Below are 18,608 nucleotides of genomic sequence, written 5' to 3' on the forward strand. Positions count from 1 at the left end.
GGCGATTGATCCCTTCTCGGGACCATGTCCAAGGCTTCAGCCATAAGATGTTGGGATAGCGTCGCAATTGTTTTCCGACCTCTTCCTGCCATGACCTCGATCATACATAAAGCCACCATTACTTCCAGAATACCCCAATCATCTCACCACTAACCTAGGGCGCATTCGTCGCCTGAACAACATGAGAAAGTAGATCGCCGCACTGTCCAGCTGTCGGCACACCAGTCCCATACATGTCCACCTCCCTGCGGCCATTAAGACCGTCACGGTCGAGTGTGGAAGTCATCAAGACAGGAGTCCCTGCCCCGATTAAGCGAACGAACGTCTCCTCCGCGTGCCTATCATGTCGAAGCCGGCGCCGCAAGGTAGGCTGGTCCTTCTGTCGCCACACTCTTTCACAACACAGGCTAAGACTAAATATAGTGTGATGGCTCGAGACCTTGTTCGCACTGCGCACGTGCCAGTGAGGAGTGTATATACCAGACCGATCACCGAAGCAAGAGGTACATGCAAACAGTGTTGGCGAAATCCAATGAACAAAGTGCAGGGTTCAATCTGCTTCTGAAGGCGATACGACGGTCTTCTCAATTGGAAGGAGAAGAGATTGTGCGGGCTCTGCGCTCTGGCGATGATGTCTCCACGGCACTCAAAGGGCTGGAAAGCAACGCGAAGTCTCCTGGTGACCTTGACAAGGAGCACGGTTTCCTGGCCAAAGAAGCACCTCCGCGCTCTTTATCAGCTGCAACCACAGTCAGGTCGGGAGAGAGCACCCTCGCACCGTCTATACTCGGTCTGCTACAACCGTTCGACCAAGCAACCAGTCCGCCAAATGCCGCTACGGGCACCGTAGGACTCTGGACCACAGTCACGAACGATACGCAGATCATCAATCACCTCTTGAACCTTTACTTCACTTACCACCACCCGATCTGCCGGGTAATACCAGAACCACTGATCCGTGCGGACATGACTACTGGCCGAACAACATACTGCTCGCCGTTGTTGGTGAATTCGATGCTGGCTTTGGCGTGCACGCTTCATGGTTCCCAGGACGAGATGAAGCAAGGCATCGAGGTCTGGCCGTCTGAAGAGGCATTCACCAACGAGGCCGGGCGTTTGTTGGCTGAAGACCCCAAGCCGAGTCTGACGGCTGTCGCAGCATTGACCGTTCTTGCAATGATCGAAAATCTACACCTCCGCTATCAGAGGGCCTGGAGGTATTCAGGCCGTGCTTCACGTATGGCACTATTTCTTGGGCTTCAAAAGGAGGTGAAGAATAAAGGGAACTCCTCAATCCCGGACGCAGAAAGCAGCATGCTTGCTGCGGTCCGTCACCAGCTGTTCTGGGTCTGCTTTCAGGTCGACCAGTAAGCTTATAATGACGAATTTAGCGCGGCGACTTACTGACTTTGATACAGAATGAGTTCGAGCAATGCCGGATGGCAGCCACAAATTGCGGGCGCCGATATCACCGTCGAGTTTCCACGCATTGGTAACCCTGGAGACTCTGAATCATGGCCACCTACTCCAGCGCTTGCGCCATTCCTGATTCCGGGAGACCATACTAGCTGTGCTTTCTATCTCATCGAACTTTCGAAGGTGGTTAATGCACTTCTGATCGAGTCGAAATCCCTGCTGCTCAATCAGGGACGTGTTGATGTCAGGACTTGGGCATCCAGGTACCACGCTTGGTACGAGAGTCTCCCCAACTCGCTTGCTGTGGCCGAAAAAGGTCCTGCTCACGTCATAGCGATGCATATGTGGTACCATTCCAGCATCATCCGGACCTCTCAACCAATGCTGGCATTTGGTCGTGGTGAGTACAACATGGCATCTGTGATGTGCCAACAGGCCGCCATAACGATTATGGATCTTTTAAGCTGCTATCGAAGTCTGTATGGCTTGACAGGCATGAATGCCTTGGTTGTTCAAGCTGCACTCGACGCGTATTCTGTCCACCTCCAGGCATTCCCCACCACTTCTAATGAGCTCTTGACCGTGATTGAAACTTTTCAACAGCTTTCCACGGGACAAGCATGGGCTCGAACATCATTGAGAAGGTTGGAGGGTCAGATTCTGCAGTCTCAAATTGCGGACCCAGCAGCGGTAGTCGACGCGCTATTTAGCAGAAGCGACCCGATACCACCGTCACTGACACAGCCGGCGTGTTCGTTCACCGGATACCAATCGGCATGTTTCGAGCAAGCCGAACCATGCGTTAATGTCAACACTGAGCCGGGGTATGATTTTCTTGCAAGTGTCGCACCTGGACCGCCTCCTCCACAGAGCGATTATTTCTTCTTGCCTTTCGCTCGAAGCTAGTTTCGGCTGTCTGAAGTGTCTTTTCAGCGTGTCTCTCTACTAATCCTGTGGTCAGGCAGGCTATCTGTTGTCAAGCATTATCTTGGATTGAAAAAGGAGACAAACGGGACGCAGGATGAAACGATACTCTCGATGAGAGACAGTGGGTTATACGCAGTCCGCGTTTGCTTTCATTCCACTGCTTAAGACTAGGTAGGCGTTGTGGTTTATGGGTGAAGTTCACCATATTGGTCTTACGAAGCTTGTCATCCCAATACCTGAAAACGGTCAAAGCATGGACCCAAGGTGGTTTCGTCTTGATGCGTTTGAAGGATGTCAACTGCTAACAGTGGTGATATCACGGTACTTACTTTTCGGGCAGGCAAAGTCAATAAAGTAGTCTCAAATAAAGAAGGCGTCTCAGGAATCATTCCAGAGACCTGATACCGCATGTCGTGTTCCAGGTTCCCTGAAGGCCACCATAGCCTCTTCTCCGATCTATCCATGCCGTAAATAACGGGTCGATGGGCATCACAAAACCGAATCCGCAGTGGGTCCGAGTACCATATGCGAATTGGACCCTTGGATCCTTGAACCCTTGAACCCTGAAGGGTCACCGATGTTCTAGAAGCCTTTATGTCCCCCGATCATCGGAATTCTTTTGCTGATTGCCACAGTCACTTCCATGTTGACTGGGCGGGACAAAGAGCCGCCTCCGAGCAAGATGCCTCGAGATCTGGTCTCGACTGCGCTTCATCTACAGACACTCTTCCGTTTCTGGCGAGTATATGCCAAATTGCCGATGCATCGATCACTGCATCTTTTATTGGTGGTCTGACGACGATGGCCATCGGAGACGACCTGCTTTTGCGGAAGGTGTAGTCTGGCATAAGTACTTCTTCTGAGCAATTCTAGATCACTTGCTCCTTTGCTTCCCTCGCCCTTCCCTCGGTGCTAGACGGCCAACATGACGGTCCTGCCTGAACAGCTGGCAAGGCTGTTCTTCCTGCCTATAGGTCGTGAGAGAACTCAAAACAAAAGGGCCAATGCACCTGCTGAGATCTTATGCAGTAGCAAGTTGGCAGATGCTTCAGCTACGCGAGCATTAATGGACACCTTCTTTTCGTGCACAGGCACATTATTCTATATACTGTCCACAGAGGAGTCGAGCGAGCTGTTTCGATCGGTGTATATGGACGAGGAGGGCCCAACAAAAGCCGCCCTCGGAGCTATATGCGCAATTGCTTGTGTAGCTAGTCAGTATGACGAGGTGACAATCGATCATTCGGTGCGGCAGTCGTACTATGAGACCGCGAATCCATCTGGATGATTGCATCGAAGAAGACGAAGTGCTTGGTATGCGTGTGCTATGTCTACTATCAATCTACTGTGCCATGGACAAGCGCTTGACAGCATGGACATGGGTCTGTACGTGAGGATTTCTCGCTGGTTCCATGACTGTGCACAACTAATCTGTCCAGTAACCGGCCTTAAGTTGGCTCGACTTCGAGGGATACACCTCGAGCAACGTCCGACTTCCACGAGCCCAGAAGAATGGATATCTCAAAAGAAAATCATGAGAACCTTGATCTTCCTGGCCAGGTACGCCCATCCGACTACGTAGCTGGCCATCACTAACCACTTACGCAGCTGGCTTTCAGCGTCTCTGGGCAGCAACCCGGAGATCATGGCAGCTTTTCAACCAGTGTTTGAGGAGTCATACGCCGTGGTAGAAGACAATCCAACTATCGAATCGCTCGTACAGGAGCAGATGACATCCATCGGCGTGCTCACAACGGGCGTTCTCAAGGACGTATTCCTCAAAAAACAGCTGAGTGTTGTCGCGACGCGCGAACACAAGCTGAAGCTGGCTGAATGGCTAAGCAAAATACCTGCGCCAATGCAACTAGATTCGTTGACCAGAAATGAATCCTTGACAACGAACCAGAGGCGAAGTGTCTTTCTTGTCCACGTAAACTACTTGGGAGCGTTGCTACTTTTGTACCGTCGTCATCTGTTTTACCTCTCCACAACACATCAGGATGTGTCGTGGCAGTTGGATGGCGACATGGACGAGGCTCTAGCCTATGCCGAAGACGCCGTAGCCGCCGCGCTACATTCTGCGCTGCTCCTGCGTTCACTCATGTCAGAAAGAGCAATGTTCAAGCGAGTAAGTCTTTCTCTCCCTATCGACCCTTGGCAAGACAATGATGCTGACTGGTGGACTCCGGTAGTGTTGGCTTATAATCTACCAATCATTCAGCGCGTGTACGGTTTTGCTCTTCCACGTCGCTCAAAAGCGACTTCACGGGGCTAGACCGGCGGAATATGAGGAAGAAGTTTCCCATGCGGAATCCTGTCTCGACACGTTTGAATACTGCTCAGGGAGACCTGGTCGCCAAAGGCTATCACGAGATGCTACAATTCTACTACAAGGCCCTGAAAACGCCGCCAGTCAATGCCTCCAGTGGTACAGGCAAGCAATCGCCACATGCTAAAGCGCTAGGACATACCACAATGCAGACTTCCGCTAGTCATGGAGGCTCCCTGCGTCCCCGTGAGGTCGCCAATCGGGTGGGCGACATCCTCAATTGGCCTTATCAGCACGGCTGGCCTTCTGACCGCCACGAAATCATATCATCTGTCGAGGGAACTGATTGCCTTGCTGGGTTGGGGTGTGGCGCTCCGAATGATCTTGCAGAGACCACGGGACTTTACTACGATTCACCTATTTTCGGTGGCCCATTTCAATGGTCGGCCAACACAGTTCCGCCTCCTTCGAGAGCCTGAGCGCGGTGCCGGCAGTATTTGCCGAACCCTCGTCCGCAGAGTGCTGATCGTGAAATCGAAGACTTTCAAGGCATGGACTTCCGGTGTGTTCTCAATCTGTCAGGTTTGCATAGCACTGGCGGCTGGAGGAACAATTTCCTTCATTCTCGTGCAGCTATCAAAGTTGAGTAGCGGGCTGTGTGTACGGCGAATCCAGGTAGTAGAGGAATACCTCCGGAGTTGGTTTTGGTGAACGATAATATTGACGCATTTTGTGCTGCATCACAGTGTCCAATTTGGTTCAAGAGCATGTTACTTGGAATCATAGCGACAAGATAACGTTGTGACACGAACTGAGCGTAGCTAGCATGAACACGAAGTCCGACGAGGCGTCTCGGAATTAGTAGAGCCTGATGTTTCTCAGTAACGCTACAGATCACAAGTAGATTTGGGACGTCGAAAATAAGCGCCGCTTTTGATGACGGCGCCGGCGGGTTTCTAGCGGCATCGCACGCATCCCAATTGGATTTTTCTGGCCTCGTCTGCGACGAAGAGCTTCAACTAGCAATGCACCATTGAACAAATCCTGACAGATAGTCTACTCGCAAGGTCTGTCGTCTCAATTGGACACATGGCATCCCCATCTTTACCTTTCCGATTTGCGCGGTCATGGCCGTCCATAAACAACTCATCGATGTGCAATCGCTGTCTACAAGCAAGAAGAACAGCGTCCACACAAGCCGTCGCCGCAAACACATCAGATCCTGACATGGAGGAGATTTCGTCTTTGAATCAGCTCGGAAGTCCAGACTCACAAACCACAAGATTCGATCCTGTCAAGACTGCGAAATCACGAAAACGCCAGCTCCCACCCAGCAGGTACTGTTCCTCCTGCCTGCTATGTGCTTCGAGCAGATTATACTCACATCGTTCAGATATCAATTCCGCAGCCCCAAATATGATCGAGGCCCTCTACACCCTCACCAACCCCTTCCTCCATCAGACCCGGCGAGTCGAGAATTCGTTCCTGGTCCCTTCTCCACACCTCGCGTCGAGCAAGCATACCACAACATAATCGCGCCCGATTATATGACTCTGGTCTACCAGCATAAGCCTCCGGGGTACAAAAGTCTGGAAAAAGGCCCGCGGCTACGACCCTGGGTAGGTGACTCGCCATACTTTGCAAACAGACAACTTCGTGGTCCTCGAGGTGGAGATGTCTTGCGTCTTCTCCGCAAACCGGTCACATTCAGAAACATCCCCATGGTCGAACGAGTCACAGTACACGCCTACGTCAAAGAGGCATTGAAGCACGGATCGGCACCACTTCATGTGGCGGGAATGGTGCTACAATCAATCACAAACCATCGAGTCACTGTCCACCGCGCCAGAACGAACGAGGCGACCTGGAACCTCATCAAAGGCAAGCCCTGCTCAATGACTGTGGATCTAAAGGGCGAGGAGATGTATCACTTCCTGGGCAAGCTAGTGAACCTGGTCCTGCCACGGATCAAGGACTGGAACGGCGTGAGAGCCACGACGGGAGACGGCAGCGGAAATCTAGCAATGGGTTTCAACTCGGAAGTGGTCGCATCTTTCCCCGAAATCGAGACGTCGTTCGATAATTATCCAAATATTCGACAGATTCCGGGTCTGTATATTACCATCCACACTACTGCAAGCTGCGACAAGGACGCCAGGCTGCTGTTGCAGCAATTGGGGATTCCATTCTACGGCAAGATCGTGGATTAGGTAGTCTCGATTTTTTTCTGCATCTTTCGAGGACGGAGGTCCTCAAACCGCCCGTCATGCGAGCTGAGGCACTGGACGCAGGGCGACTACCATACGTACGAGCCAAAACGAAGTCACGTCGGCCACATATCATACAGGAAACTGCACCGATTTTATACGCGATGTCAGGGTGTCGGAAGTTTTCGTCCGGGCCTCATGTACGATGGTTGAGGCCGTAATGATGGGCCAGAGGATGAGCGGGCACCACCATTCTACAGACAGAAAATAGAAGCCTTGAGATGCGATCGGACTTATTTGCAGCCCGCACCAGTGATACTCATCATCTTACAATGCTGCTGGCTAAGCTACTAAGAGACCAGCACTAAAAAGTACTCATAGCCGACCTTTCCTCCCAACAAACCCTATCATGGCATCACTTTCCTTCCAGTCAGCTCCTTCAGTCCTTTCTTCTCTTCTTGTGCGCACGGTCGGATTACTTAGTCTCAAGACTCTGGTTCAATCCAGCTTCAATGTTCGCCCAAAGTCCCAATATCTTGAGATCACCTATGATCACGTGAAGGGTCAGCCTCGCGCATCATGCATAGAAACCACACTTTTGCAACGAAGAGCACCCCGGTCGAAACAAGAGGTAAAACGTTCCCAGGCACTTTAACATGTGTATCGAGCAGATGCGCGGCTCTGGAATGGGAAGACTCACCGAATGGAATGATCTGCGAGGCTATCATGCCTCCAATCCCCTGTACATCACCACGTTAGTCTCCACGACAACGACAACCTGCTGGATAGGATCTGGACGTACCCTCTTCCGATCAGCGTACCAAAACAAGTTTGGGACAAAAGGGACGTTAGCATTGAGTACAGTGAGATATTGATGTCAAGATAGACTTACGACCGGCCCACCACCCCGTTCCTTCGCTATGAACAGCCGAATCTTTCAAATGCAGGAAGAACGTCAGACCCCAACCCTGTGGAATGTCGTGCGGCTCAGGATACAGCTCGGCCAGGGCGTTGGCAAGGTGTGGTTTGGGCGGATTGATCGGCTGCGATATATTGGTCAGTATCATGCTTCTACCCACCCCGACCCTGGGTAGCCAAGATCATCCCCCTCCCTTTGTATTGACAGGATTGAAGGTGAAGGGTGTGTTGTACACATACCTGGCGCCCAAAGTTCGGCATATCGGGAATCTACTCAAACCACAAGTCAGCATCAGCCCAGCTGCGTAAGGGGTTTGACCCCAGTGGTCAATCAAAAAGGTGGTATACCTGATTCGTAAACATCAAATCAACAGTCTCCTTCTTCAGTATCCTCTTTCCCGTCGGCGCATGCACCCCATCATTCAACAACATGGCAATAATCTGGGCATAATCCGTAGGTTTAGCGAAACACCCCGCCCCACCAGCATGGAACGTCGCCTCAATCTCCTGCTGCGTAGTAGCGTACAGCGGCCGTCGATTCAGATGCCCATCCTTGTTCAGACTCAACTTCCCGTCCGGAGCGCGGGAGTTCATGTACGCGAGCTGACTCTTCATTTCATCCGTGGGGAACATGGTGATATGACTTAAACCCATGGCCTTGAAAATGTGTTGGAGGAAAAAATCGTTCAATTTGAGTCCGGAGGCGCGTTCTACAAGTTGGCCTGCCCAGTCGATGTTGACGCCGTATTCCCATGCCTCGCCTGGCTGATTGACGAGCGGTTGGGTGAGGTAGTCGTGGTACGAGCCGGAGAACTCGTCAAGACCCAAGGGGCCGGCCCAGTCGTTCAGGCGGTCGTCGAAGAAGGCGTAGCCGAAACCGGCTTGACCAAAAGTCAGTATGGACACCAAGTCAGAAAAGACCAGACCACAGCCGTGCGGTCAAACAGAGGGCCAGAAGAGGAATGATAGTGGCGTAGGATTTACCGACCTGTGTGTGAGAGCAACATGCGCAAAGTGATGCTTCTCTTCTTGGGCACCAGTTTGCCGTCTTGCCAGACTTGCACTGCTTTCAATTCCTGGTGCCTCATCAGTATTTTTGTCGTCCAGCACATGAGGCTAGAGCAAGCTCACCGGTGCAAGTTTCTCGACCAAGTCCGAGTCGTCTAATGCCAGTTTGCCCTGCTCGACAAGCTGCATACACGCAATCCCAGTAATCATTTTGGTACAACTGGCGATCCAGAAGACGTTGTCCATGGTCATTGACTGGCTCTTGCCGACGCCAACTTTACCTGAGGCATGTTCGAAAATCGATTGGCCTTCCTTGTTGACGGCGATGAAGACCACGCCTGGAGCACCTGCCGGGTCAGATGTAAGTTCTTCGATTTGGGATTTGAGCTTGGGAACAGCTTCGGCTGATATGGTGGCCATTTTGATTGGTCAAGAGTAAGTACACAAGTCGTTGTTCACAGCTGTTGAGATGTCCTTCGCTTCACACAAAGTATTCTCGGTTACTATGACGAGGGTGTGCGAGGGGTATGGTAGAAGGTAAGGTATTTGAGGTTCTTCGGTCAATGCCCGCAAACCGGCCTGACGGATGAGAAGCCTCACACGTTCACGGTCAAAGTAGCTCTCGGCTGTTGATCATGGTAGTCGCCCTGTATGGTTAGCTGGACTGCTCGGGTCTCGGATCTATCTCATTGGCACTTCTCGGATAGATGTTCTGGATGAGCAGGCGGGGGGAGGGGAGTAACTTTGTGTTGACAGAGGGGTTGATCCACGACCGCCCATCCCCGCATCATGTCAATGATCCGTAGTATCCATCCTTGCCATCTAGGAATAACCTCAGTATCGGACTTGACATAGTAGGTTCTGATGCCTGAAGAGGCCTCAGCTTTTCATGTGCGTCGAGGAAGAGATCTTGAGGCAACATTCAGTACATGACTGGTGTCGACCTCGTTGACTCGGACACCCACGCCCAAACCGTGCTGGCTACCAAGGTAGTTGCCTGCATCGATTCGAACAAAGCACTCTCTCGTACCATAAGAGTCAGGAAGTCATCGGTGCTGGCCATGAAGTATTCTCGATCTGTGTCCCCTCTGACCGTCATTCAGACGTCTGAGAGACGTGCATCAACTCGGGAGTATGACCAGTATCTACAGATCCCTGTCTTGGTGGCCGGTTTCTCAGCCTCATCGCCGCTAATTGATTCTACCGCACCCTCCAGCACAACACCAAATTGACCTTAATACAATTGAGTCGTAGATATTTCTCTCACAATTCAAGACAAAGCCATCCGCTTCTTGGCCTGTACAGGTTCACAGTTAATGGGGCTCCAGAAGAATTGCATAGTCGAGAAGAATCGTCCTTGTGATGGTTTCACTTCCTTCCAACACACCGCAAAATATGTGGATGCCTTGGAGGAAAAAGTTTTTTTGGCATTTCGAACTGAACGATTGAACTGTTGCATCTTGTGTGTGTCTCGCAAGGCCTTCGTACTGTATGCAACATCATGATTGAATCATACCTAATGTATTCAACGCCAGACAACTTCGAGGGTATCAGGCTCTCTTTCATCAATCATGCGACCATTCAATATGTGCTCGTAGAGGGAACGCGTCCCGGCAATGCATACCCCGTCGAGTGCATACCCCCGTCACATGACAATGCACTCCCTGTCTGGCTTCTCCCCATGAGCTCTACTCCTGGAGAGACGGCCACGGCTCTTTTCCCTTTTGTGATGGCTCTTTGGAGTTTCACCTTGCGGCGCCTCCTGCCTCACAATGATCTTCTCTGGCTTCTTCTCCGGCGATGGTCGGTTAGGAAGTTCTTTGACGTGTATCTCAGTTTGAATTCCCTCTTCAGTCGGTCCCCCATTCTTGACTTCGCTGAACTGAACATCGCGACTCTTCCTCTTGGTGAGTTTTGACAGTGTCCTACCGAGCCCTTCACTTGCCCTATTTTGAGCTTGACTGAGAGTGAGACTAACACGCCGAGAACCCGTTGATGCATCGGTATCTCGTGGCACCTGCAGGGACGTGTCGGCGGTGCGATCTGGAGGATGATCCACAAACTCTACCACACTCGCTCTACGAGATTCTGTCGGAGAGCGACCTCGAGGATCATCCTGCACAGATATCTCGAGGCTGCCTCGTCCAGAGATCGGTTGATTCTCCGTCAAAGCAGAAGCGCTGGAGCGTCCACTGGCCGAGGCGCCCCGCTCAGAGGTCGAGTTCAAGGTCTCGTCGCCCGAGGTAATATATCCTGGATCACCGTCAACTGGGACGATTTGATAAAATAATAAATACGGGGTCTCCTCTTTCAGAGCTTTCTCAATATCGACCACAGTGATTCGATCTTGAGCGAGATCGTCAAACCTCATCCATGTGCTCGAAGGATCCGCCGTCGTGCCATTGGCAGAGTTTGGAGGAGCCGATCCTCGTACTAAGGCAATATAGTGACCTGAATCCACCGAGTATCCTCGATGACAGACCACTGATTGCAACGAAAGCTTGAAGTTTCCGAACAATGACCCAGCCTCTTCCATATGTTCATCCTGAATAAAATGTGGCACGCCTATCTCGACTGGGATGTCGATTTGAGTGTCTAGCCTGGCCGCAGTGCCATCCGCAGACATCGAATACCTCTTCAGGCAAAGACCGAGGATAGGCCGCTTAGATGAAAAGTGAGCAGCCACTTGAGCATCATTGATAGGTGCATTATCGGTGTACCACGGTATCAGGCTGAAGAATTGCCACGCGGGCATCATAACCTCCTTGCGCATACTTCCGGCGCGGTGTCGACCAGAATCCAAGGATTGCACCCTGGCTAATGATGGATTTGCGATGTCATTCTGCGGAGGGACATAACGCTCTTGAATAATGCTGTGTGCCCGATGGCGGTTCACAGGTCGGTCGGTGGGCGCGAAGCCGGGTAGAGCGGTGGGCGAGGTTGTGGGGGTGGAAGGTCCCGAGTCAGGATCAATCTCAACAGTCTCAATATGTACAGCGCTTGACTTCCGCATCGACGATAGGGTGGCTCTTCGCTCCATATATCTTCGAACTTCAATACGATTGTTGAAATAATCTTCCAGACATTCCTCCAGCGTAATGGTGTTCCGCTGGCCAGTTGGATCAGGACGAATTGCGACTTCCAATAGTCTCTCATTGATGAATTTGTGGTCATCGTTGGTATCCTCTTTGCCAGTATGATAGATATCCATCTTGAGGGTCAATAATGGTAAGTCCAGTTTGCCGGTGATAAACGTGAATGCTTCAGACGCATCCTGCTGACAAACTTCTGCTGCCTCCTCCCAGCCGCATTCGGCTAATGTATCTTGTAGAATCTTGGTAAAGTCGGTGGTGATCAACTTTCCCCTTCTCAGCAGATTCACCCACACTCTTAGTACAAAGCCGAGCTTGTTCCTCGGTACATCTTCGAATGTGTTGTAGAGCATGGCCTCGAAACTGTCGAGGCGGGAGAACATGGCGAATAAAGTGGCATCCAGGAAACAGGTCACCCCCTGTCTGTTCACAGCTCCTAGCAACTTTTTGGTCGGATCATAGCCGGTAACAATGCCTTCTGAGGCGTCTGACAGGGCAAGCAACAGATCATATGCAGCGTCGACATCGCCAGTGGCGGCATATGAGCGGAGGGCCCACAGGATCTGGGCATGTCTAAGGACAACGCCTTTCGTATCGATCAATCGCTGCCTCAGCGTCCTGACCTGGATCGTGCGTCAGTTGCCAGTGCACAGGTACCCAAGTCAGTGACATGCTGACCTTCTGTTCCTCGACTTGATTGGTCCCACCATATGCATCAAACAAGCCATAGAAATCGGTTGCTGAGTTCGGGTCGACCGCTTGCAGCACCAGTTCAGGGCTTGACTGGACAAATAGACGTGTCAGTAGGGAGGCTAGCATAAGTAGAAAGGAAGAGAGGGGGGCGTCGCGCGTAAAATACAGAAGACCCATCTTGATATCTCCTGAGAGTACAGATAGAGAGACAGCAATGTTGAATTTGACATGGGAGATAAACCAAGAAAGCATGCATCGAAAGACAGGGTCAAAGACTCACGGTCACCGCCGCAGGAGGAGGCTTCTTGTTTAGGATGCTTGAGTTGTGATGGACGTGAGAGTCACGGTTGTGCTTTCCCTCTCGTTTGGAGAGGAACCTGTGAACGCCGCTCATAATGTCGTTTTTCCTGGTGATCCCATCCGTTTTACCAGTACGGTCGTTTGTACTGGCAGTCACCGGACCATGTTTAGTTTATGGTGGTCCGAATGGCTGAAGCCTGAAGTGATATCTAACTTCGGCGACGGCCTTGGGGAGGGGGAACGCAGGGACAAGGTCCACGTTTCAAGGCATTTGTGAGGCCCTATTTGAATGCACAGCGACAGCGGCAATGATAAAGATTGTATTGACGCGTCAGAGGATCTGCACATATGGTGTGTAGCTAAGATATGCCTCGCACACATCTAAGAGCTCACTCAGCACCGACTCACCGAGGCGAAGCAAAGCGTCTTTGTTGGCCTTTCGCCTTTTTTTGCCCCGCGGCCTCGAACGGCATCCATTCAACGCTGTTACCACCGCCTAATTGGCTGCCTAGTCCTCAAGACATCATTCGCCAAGCGACCTGGGCGATTTAGAGCTCCAATTCAGTTTCGCTTCTATCTCGCTACAACTCAGACTGCGACTGCGACTGCGACTCCGACACACACCCAAAGATAAAACTCAAACATACACGCCACAACTCTTGACAACAGAGCCCTCATTTTGAAGCCGAGGCTCTGCGGCGCCGAAGCTGCACCATCACACTCGCCGTCCATTGACACCCTTCCTCCATAATCATGTCGACCATTACCCGAACTTTACGCAATCTGTGGAAGGTTGGCTTCAAGGATTATGGCCACCAAATGCAATACATTGGCGATACCAAATACGGAGCCCTTGTCGGACAAGACAGATATGGAAACAAGTACTACGAAAACTTGGAAGAAGATCTCCCCTTACGGACGCGATGGGTATGAGGAGCACACAATCCCTACCTTGATGCTGGGCTAAAGCTGTTGCAGGTCGACTACAAAGACAAAGAACTTGACGCCAGTCACATAGAGCCCGGCTGGCATGCCTGGATGAGCTATATGGTTGACAAACCACCCCCGGATGATAAGATAATGCAGAGGGGATTGAGACCTTGGGAGCCCGAGAAGCCCATGATCAACAATACAGGAGGCCGAGCAGCATATACACCATACTCAACGTGCGCAGAAGATCCGCCGACAGCAGTTGGCATTTTTGACTGACACTTTCACAGGACGAAACCGAAGTATAGCGCTTGGGACCCTGTCGCCAAACCCAGGGACGGATCTACACCCTTCACCAAAGGAGACATACGGGAAGGAGGCGAATTCGAACCGAAAGCCTGAGGTTACGAACATATTACTTGTACAGTTGCATGCACAAGGCGTTCTTGAAGCGGGTTTGATATGAAAGACATCACGTCTATTGCAAAATGGGGTATCTCTGATATGTCACACGAAAACCGACCTTTGAAACTCCTGTGTCTCGTCCTCGTCATGCTCTGCCGGTGCGTTGGATCCTCGCTGGACCCAACTCGGCACGCACTTCTTCGAGTTGTTGCAGACCATACTTTTCGTTCCCATTTTTGCCACGCTTGCCTTTGGCACCTTTGCGTTTACCGCCAGGGTTTGCTTTGTTCCAGTCACCCAGAAAATCATCCATCATGCTACCAAAATCCTCCCGAACAGCCCCTTCGTCTGCAAAACTGGTCGTGGAGAGTTGTGACATCTTTGAGCGGCCCGTCATACCTGTCATACCGGATACCAAGGACGTCCCACCATCCATATCGTCAAATTCTTCGGCCTCGTCCAGAGAGTACATCTTTTCCACCTGGTCGAATCGTGCGTCCAGTAACTGCTGACCATCTGTTCGTGCTAGAGAGGATGAGGTCATGGAATATGCACTCGGATTGGTCAAGGCTCCCTTTCGCTTCTTCTGCCGCAAGGGTGTACCATTGAGTGTGTAGAGGGAGGGTGCCATGTCCTGAACAGCAGATGCAGCTACAATCGACTCTGCCGTCCTGGGTTCGGGCTTTTTGCCTTTGTCACGCTTGAACTTGGCAAAGTCCCGAAGCCAATCTCCATCTTCCGCTGCAGCAGCTTCGGCGTCCAGAGCGGCATCCCGATCTGTTGGATCCTCGCCGTCAAGAACCGGAGCATGTGAAGGGAGCTTAAACTCTGAAGGTTGCTCGGGTGCCTTTTCAGTAGCATCTGATTCCCAGCCCTCGTCGTCCTCATCGACAAAGTTCGCCTCGAACTCGCCCAATTCGAGTTCGCCATAACGACCTTCTTTCGACAGGGCACCGAACAGGTCTTCCTCGTCATTTTCATCCACATAAGCATCATCTTCCAACGCCTCGAGCACTTCCCTTAATCGAGGATCCATGTCAGGCTGGAAACCTGCAATCTCGTCCGGCACATCCTGTTGATTCTGGTACGTCCGTGGCCTGGTCGACGTCGAGAATGTAGAAAGCATTTCGCTTCCAGCTACACTGCGATCGTCGTGGTCGTCGAGCGATATCTCTCTCAATGCATCTTCCAGTTTCATCGCCTTTGCTTTTCCCTTGCCCTTCGCCGGTGCGACTTCAACAAAATGTGCCTCTCCGCCTCCTTCGCCGATTTCCCGCAAATGTTGCATGTAGTCATAATTCGTGTCGTCGTAGTAAATTCCATACTCTGCTGCCTCGCCTTCATTCTCGCGTACACTCTCGAAGTCCAGTTCACTTTCAAGGTCGTCTAGATGTAACCCTTTTGGTGCGCTCTCTTGAGATGATGCACCCTGTCCGGAGACTTGGTACAGAGCCCGGTCGCCGGCCGACTCATTGTGCAGAGCAGGGTCATTCTGTGGGCGGTAGAGGAGTTGAAATGTTTGGGCCTCTTTCTTGTCTCTGTCATTGTGTCAGCGGCCATATCGATACTAGAAGAAGAGCAGCATACATCCAGCGTTTTCGAGGCATTTTGCTCTCTATATGTTTGATGGGGGATTTCTGAGGCAAGTGAACAGCGAAGTGCAAATGTGTATGCGCTGTAGGGCAGTGAAGGATACTAAGCGGGGATGAAGGCGTTGCGGAAAATAAATTTCTAAGATTTCTCAGCGGTAGCGCCCACAGCCGCAGCCACTGTATATGACGTCCCCAGCGGCCCTGAAACTTCTTTACTTCCACCCACCCACTCATTGAGGCCTCTCACGACCTCAAATTGTACCACGAATTTATCGCCTATTGTATCTGGATATCCCATCAGTCCGTCAAGATGGTTTTAGCCAAGAGCAAGAACAGCGTCGGGCTGGGCAACAGCCTGATGAACGATCGTTTCGGCAAAGGCAAGGGCGCAGACAGGAAGAAAGTGTCGGCGCAAGGCATTCTTCGAACCGACAAATCGACCGGACAAACCTACGTTACCAATGCAGCGCAGGAGGCGTCATGGGTCAAGATGCGCAGTGTCACAGAACAAGGGGCTCTCGACGAGTTTCTGTCTACCGCAGAACTGGCTGGCACAGATTTCACGGCCGAGAAGATGAACAATGTCAAGATCATACACACCGACCAGAAGAATCCATATTTGCTGAGTGCGGCTGAAGAGAGAGGCGCTAGGAGGAAGCATGCACAGAACCGAAATAGATTGACCGTGCCACGCAGACCGAAATGGGATGAAAGCACAACGCCACAACAATTGGACAACCAAGAGAGAGCCAGTTTGCTAGACTGGAGACGGGGCCTCGCCGAATTGCAAGAGAACGATGATCTTCTCATGACACCATTTGAGCGCAACATCGAAGTATGGAGACAACTATGGCGAGTCATCGAAAGATCAGATTTGGTCGTGCAGATTGTCGATGCCAGAAATCCGCTGCTGTTCCGAAGTGAGGATCTTGAAAAATACGTGAAGGAGGTCCACCCTGAGAAGAGGAACTTACTGCTTGTCAACAAGGCGGATATGATGACTGAGGAGCAGCGGAAGGTTTGGGCCGAGTATTTCAATGAGCAAGGCATAAACTACAAGTTTTTCTCCGCTCATCTGGCAAAAGAGATGAACGAAGGGCGCGACGCCCTTGAGGAACTCGATGCGCGCCAGATTCAGCAGCAAATGGACAGAAACATGCCACAAAAGACCATGGTCAACAACCTCCAAGACCTTAACCTCAAAGAACAAGAGGAAGAAGAGTGGTCCGATGAAGAGGATGAAGAGGCCGGTGAGGATGAAGACGAGGATGAGGAGGAAGTAATCGAGGAGGCGGAAGGGTCGGAAATCGAGCACGAAGAGCAATCGCCCGAAGATACTCGGATTCTAACGGTGGACGAGCTTGAAGCTTTGTTTTTGGAGAACATTCCGGAAGATAGCACCAAAGACCGGAAGACCACCATCGGTCTGGTCGGCTACCCTAACGTCGGAAAGTCGTCAACTATCAACGCTTTGATCGGTGCGAAGAAGGTCAGTGTGTCATCCACACCCGGCAAGACCAAGCATTTTCAGACGATACATTTGTCGGACAGTGTTATCCTATGCGATTGTCCCGGGCTGGTGTTTCCCAACTTCGCCACTACCAAGGCCGAATTAGTATGCAATGGCATCCTACCGATCGATCAACTACGAGAGTTCACGGGACCAGCTGGACTCGTTGCTTCAAGAATACCACAGGCATTCCTGGAGAATGTGTACGGCATGAAGATCGTGACGAGACCGGTCGAGGAAGGTGGTACAGGGACACCAACCGCTCCAGAGATACTCAGAGCCTATGCCAAAGCCCGTGGGTTCACTACCACAGGCCACAGTGGACCAGACGAGTCCCGCGCAGCACGGTACATCTTGAAAGACTATGTCACAGGCAAATTACTGTTCTGTCATCCACCTCCACACGAGCCGGAAATTGATGGAAACGAGTTCAATGAGGCTTTGTATGACTTTGCGCATCTGCCTGCGAAGCGACAGGCTTGGCTGATCGCCCACAATGACGAGGCCACTGTCGATGGCGAGACTGAATCACAGGCGGCATTACCGGTGCGGCCATTAGGAAAGGGGAAACGATCGAAGCAGCTTGACAAGAGGTTCTTTGGTCCGGGTTCGAGCAGTGCAGGACACCTGAGTATGCCGTTCAATCACCAATATACAGAGCAGGGAATACAGCAGAAGGAGCTTACTGGACGAAAGGCGCGGACAATGGTGGCTCTGGAAAAGAACATTGACCCTGCTGAGGTGAGGTTGAACAGCAAGAAGCATTTCAAGGGTGCACGGACGAAGGCTCGCACTGCGAGAGAGGCCGCGGCTGAAAAAGATGATGATTAAATGCCAGTCTGGGGGTGATATGCCCTTGAGTCACTCATCGAGACTCAGTGGGAGACACTGCGAAGGGTGACATCGGATCAATGTATCTTCGACAGCTGCTCATCGAGCATACTGTGCCTAGTGATGGAGTTCAAGCAAGCACAGCATAGTGTCCCAATCAAGACCAGGCCGCAATGTCTCACTTGCTTTCTGACCCTCACCATTCCTTGCGGTGGCGGCCGCCGCACACACGCTGACCCTCTCACGCCATCTACTTCACCTCTCTTGTATCTGGCGCCCTCCAGCCTTGCACCACCCCATGCCCTGCTCCTTGGCGACTACTTCGTCAGTGAAGTGCAACAAATATCCACAGTTTATATCCCAAATGTCCAGAATTTTGGTCAACAATTGAGAACTAAGAAATTAGTACCTCTCTTGCAGGGTGGAATCTGCTTCAGACCATATCTTCAGTATCTGGCTCAGCACGACTCGTCACTAAGCTCATAGCAGGGCACCGAGACAAAATCCAGG

The 18,608-nt window shown here is 51.5% G+C and overlaps 8 protein-coding genes across 8 annotated transcripts; 5 read left to right on the plus strand and 3 right to left on the minus strand.

The window, feature by feature from the left end:
• Positions 1-233: 233 nt before the first annotated feature.
• On the plus strand, positions 234-2,322 carry EDD37DRAFT_610210 (fungal-specific transcription factor domain-containing protein; the record flags this gene model as incomplete). Its single annotated transcript, XM_062815188.1, has 3 exons — positions 234-365; positions 424-1,367; positions 1,419-2,322. The coding sequence occupies 3 exons, from the start codon at positions 234-236 to the stop codon at positions 2,320-2,322; spliced, it is 1,980 nt and encodes a 659-aa protein (XP_062668778.1).
• Positions 2,323-3,836: 1,514 nt separating this feature from the next.
• Positions 3,837-5,015, plus strand: EDD37DRAFT_446928 (uncharacterized protein). Its single transcript, XM_062812837.1, has 2 exons — positions 3,837-4,471; positions 4,536-5,015. The coding sequence occupies exons 1-2, from the start codon at positions 3,989-3,991 to the stop codon at positions 4,797-4,799; spliced, it is 747 nt and encodes a 248-aa protein (XP_062668779.1). The 5' UTR covers positions 3,837-3,988; the 3' UTR covers positions 4,800-5,015.
• A 686-nt stretch (positions 5,016-5,701) lies between these two features.
• EDD37DRAFT_610212 (50S ribosomal protein L5) lies at positions 5,702-6,822 on the plus strand (the record flags this gene model as incomplete). Its single annotated transcript, XM_062815189.1, has 2 exons — positions 5,702-5,949; positions 6,006-6,822. 2 exons carry the CDS (start codon positions 5,702-5,704, stop codon positions 6,820-6,822), a joined length of 1,065 nt encoding a protein of 354 aa, XP_062668780.1.
• A 236-nt stretch (positions 6,823-7,058) lies between these two features.
• EDD37DRAFT_447017 (beta-lactamase) lies at positions 7,059-9,298 on the minus strand. The gene is made up of 8 exons (XM_062812838.1): positions 8,869-9,298; positions 8,726-8,813; positions 8,086-8,618; positions 7,978-8,007; positions 7,712-7,862; positions 7,622-7,656; positions 7,520-7,559; positions 7,059-7,365 (listed from the first exon to the last, which is right to left on the minus strand). The coding sequence occupies exons 1-8, from the start codon at positions 9,163-9,165 to the stop codon at positions 7,295-7,297; spliced, it is 1,245 nt and encodes a 414-aa protein (XP_062668781.1). The 5' UTR covers positions 9,166-9,298; the 3' UTR covers positions 7,059-7,294.
• Positions 9,299-10,390: 1,092 nt separating this feature from the next.
• EDD37DRAFT_682325 (ubiquitin C-terminal hydrolase) lies at positions 10,391-13,238 on the minus strand (the record flags this gene model as incomplete). The annotated part of the gene is made up of 3 exons (XM_062819798.1): positions 12,811-13,238; positions 12,516-12,620; positions 10,391-12,460 (listed from the first exon to the last, which is right to left on the minus strand). Exons 1-3 carry the CDS (start codon positions 12,922-12,924, stop codon positions 10,391-10,393), a joined length of 2,289 nt encoding a protein of 762 aa, XP_062668782.1. The 5' UTR covers positions 12,925-13,238.
• Positions 13,239-13,583: 345 nt separating this feature from the next.
• Positions 13,584-14,162, plus strand: EDD37DRAFT_610215 (NADH-ubiquinone oxidoreductase subunit; the record flags this gene model as incomplete). The annotated part of the gene is made up of 3 exons (XM_062815190.1): positions 13,584-13,757; positions 13,809-13,996; positions 14,051-14,162. 3 exons carry the CDS (start codon positions 13,584-13,586, stop codon positions 14,160-14,162), a joined length of 474 nt encoding a protein of 157 aa, XP_062668783.1.
• Positions 14,163-14,169: 7 nt separating this feature from the next.
• On the minus strand, positions 14,170-15,885 carry EDD37DRAFT_447127 (Low temperature viability protein). Its single transcript, XM_062812839.1, has 2 exons — positions 15,753-15,885; positions 14,170-15,703 (listed from the first exon to the last, which is right to left on the minus strand). Exons 1-2 carry the CDS (start codon positions 15,770-15,772, stop codon positions 14,311-14,313), a joined length of 1,413 nt encoding a protein of 470 aa, XP_062668784.1. The 5' UTR covers positions 15,773-15,885; the 3' UTR covers positions 14,170-14,310.
• Positions 15,886-15,940: 55 nt separating this feature from the next.
• EDD37DRAFT_447159 (uncharacterized protein) lies at positions 15,941-18,386 on the plus strand. The gene has a single exon (XM_062812841.1). It carries the CDS (start codon positions 16,068-16,070, stop codon positions 18,096-18,098), a length of 2,031 nt encoding a protein of 676 aa, XP_062668785.1. The 5' UTR covers positions 15,941-16,067; the 3' UTR covers positions 18,099-18,386.
• The last annotated feature ends 222 nt before the right edge of the window (positions 18,387-18,608 follow it).

The sequence above is a fragment of the Exophiala viscosa genome, assembly GCF_022695815.1.
Source record: "Exophiala viscosa unplaced genomic scaffold EDD37scaffold_7, whole genome shotgun sequence".
Taxonomy (NCBI): domain Eukaryota; kingdom Fungi; phylum Ascomycota; class Eurotiomycetes; order Chaetothyriales; family Herpotrichiellaceae; genus Exophiala; species Exophiala viscosa.

Excerpts from the sequence above, each read along its gene's own strand:
- EDD37DRAFT_447159 (XM_062812841.1), top strand. The coding sequence starts at position 16,068 with ATGGTTTTAGCCAAGAGCAAGAACAGCGTCGGGCTGGGCAACAGCCTG.
- EDD37DRAFT_447127 (XM_062812839.1), bottom strand. The coding sequence starts at position 15,772 with ATGCCTCGAAAACGCTGGAT. Across the intron at positions 15,704-15,752 it reads ATGCCTCGAAAACGCTGGAT|AGACAAGAAAGAGGCCCAAA; the intron begins GTATGCTGCTCT and ends ACACAATGACAG.
- EDD37DRAFT_446928 (XM_062812837.1), top strand. The coding sequence starts at position 3,989 with ATGGCAGCTTTTCAACCAGTGTTTGAGGAGTCATACGCCGTGGTAGAA. Across the intron at positions 4,472-4,535 it reads AAAGAGCAATGTTCAAGCGA|TGTTGGCTTATAATCTACCA; the intron begins GTAAGTCTTTCT and ends GGACTCCGGTAG.
- EDD37DRAFT_447017 (XM_062812838.1), bottom strand. The coding sequence starts at position 9,165 with ATGGCCACCATATCAGCCGAAGCTGTTCCCAAGCTCAAATCCCAAATC. Across the intron at positions 8,619-8,725 it reads CATGTTGCTCTCACACACAG|CCGGTTTCGGCTACGCCTTC; the intron begins GTCGGTAAATCC and ends CTTTTGGTCAAG. Across the intron at positions 7,863-7,977 it reads TGCCGAACTTTGGGCGCCAG|CCGATCAATCCGCCCAAACC; the intron begins GTATGTGTACAA and ends AATATATCGCAG.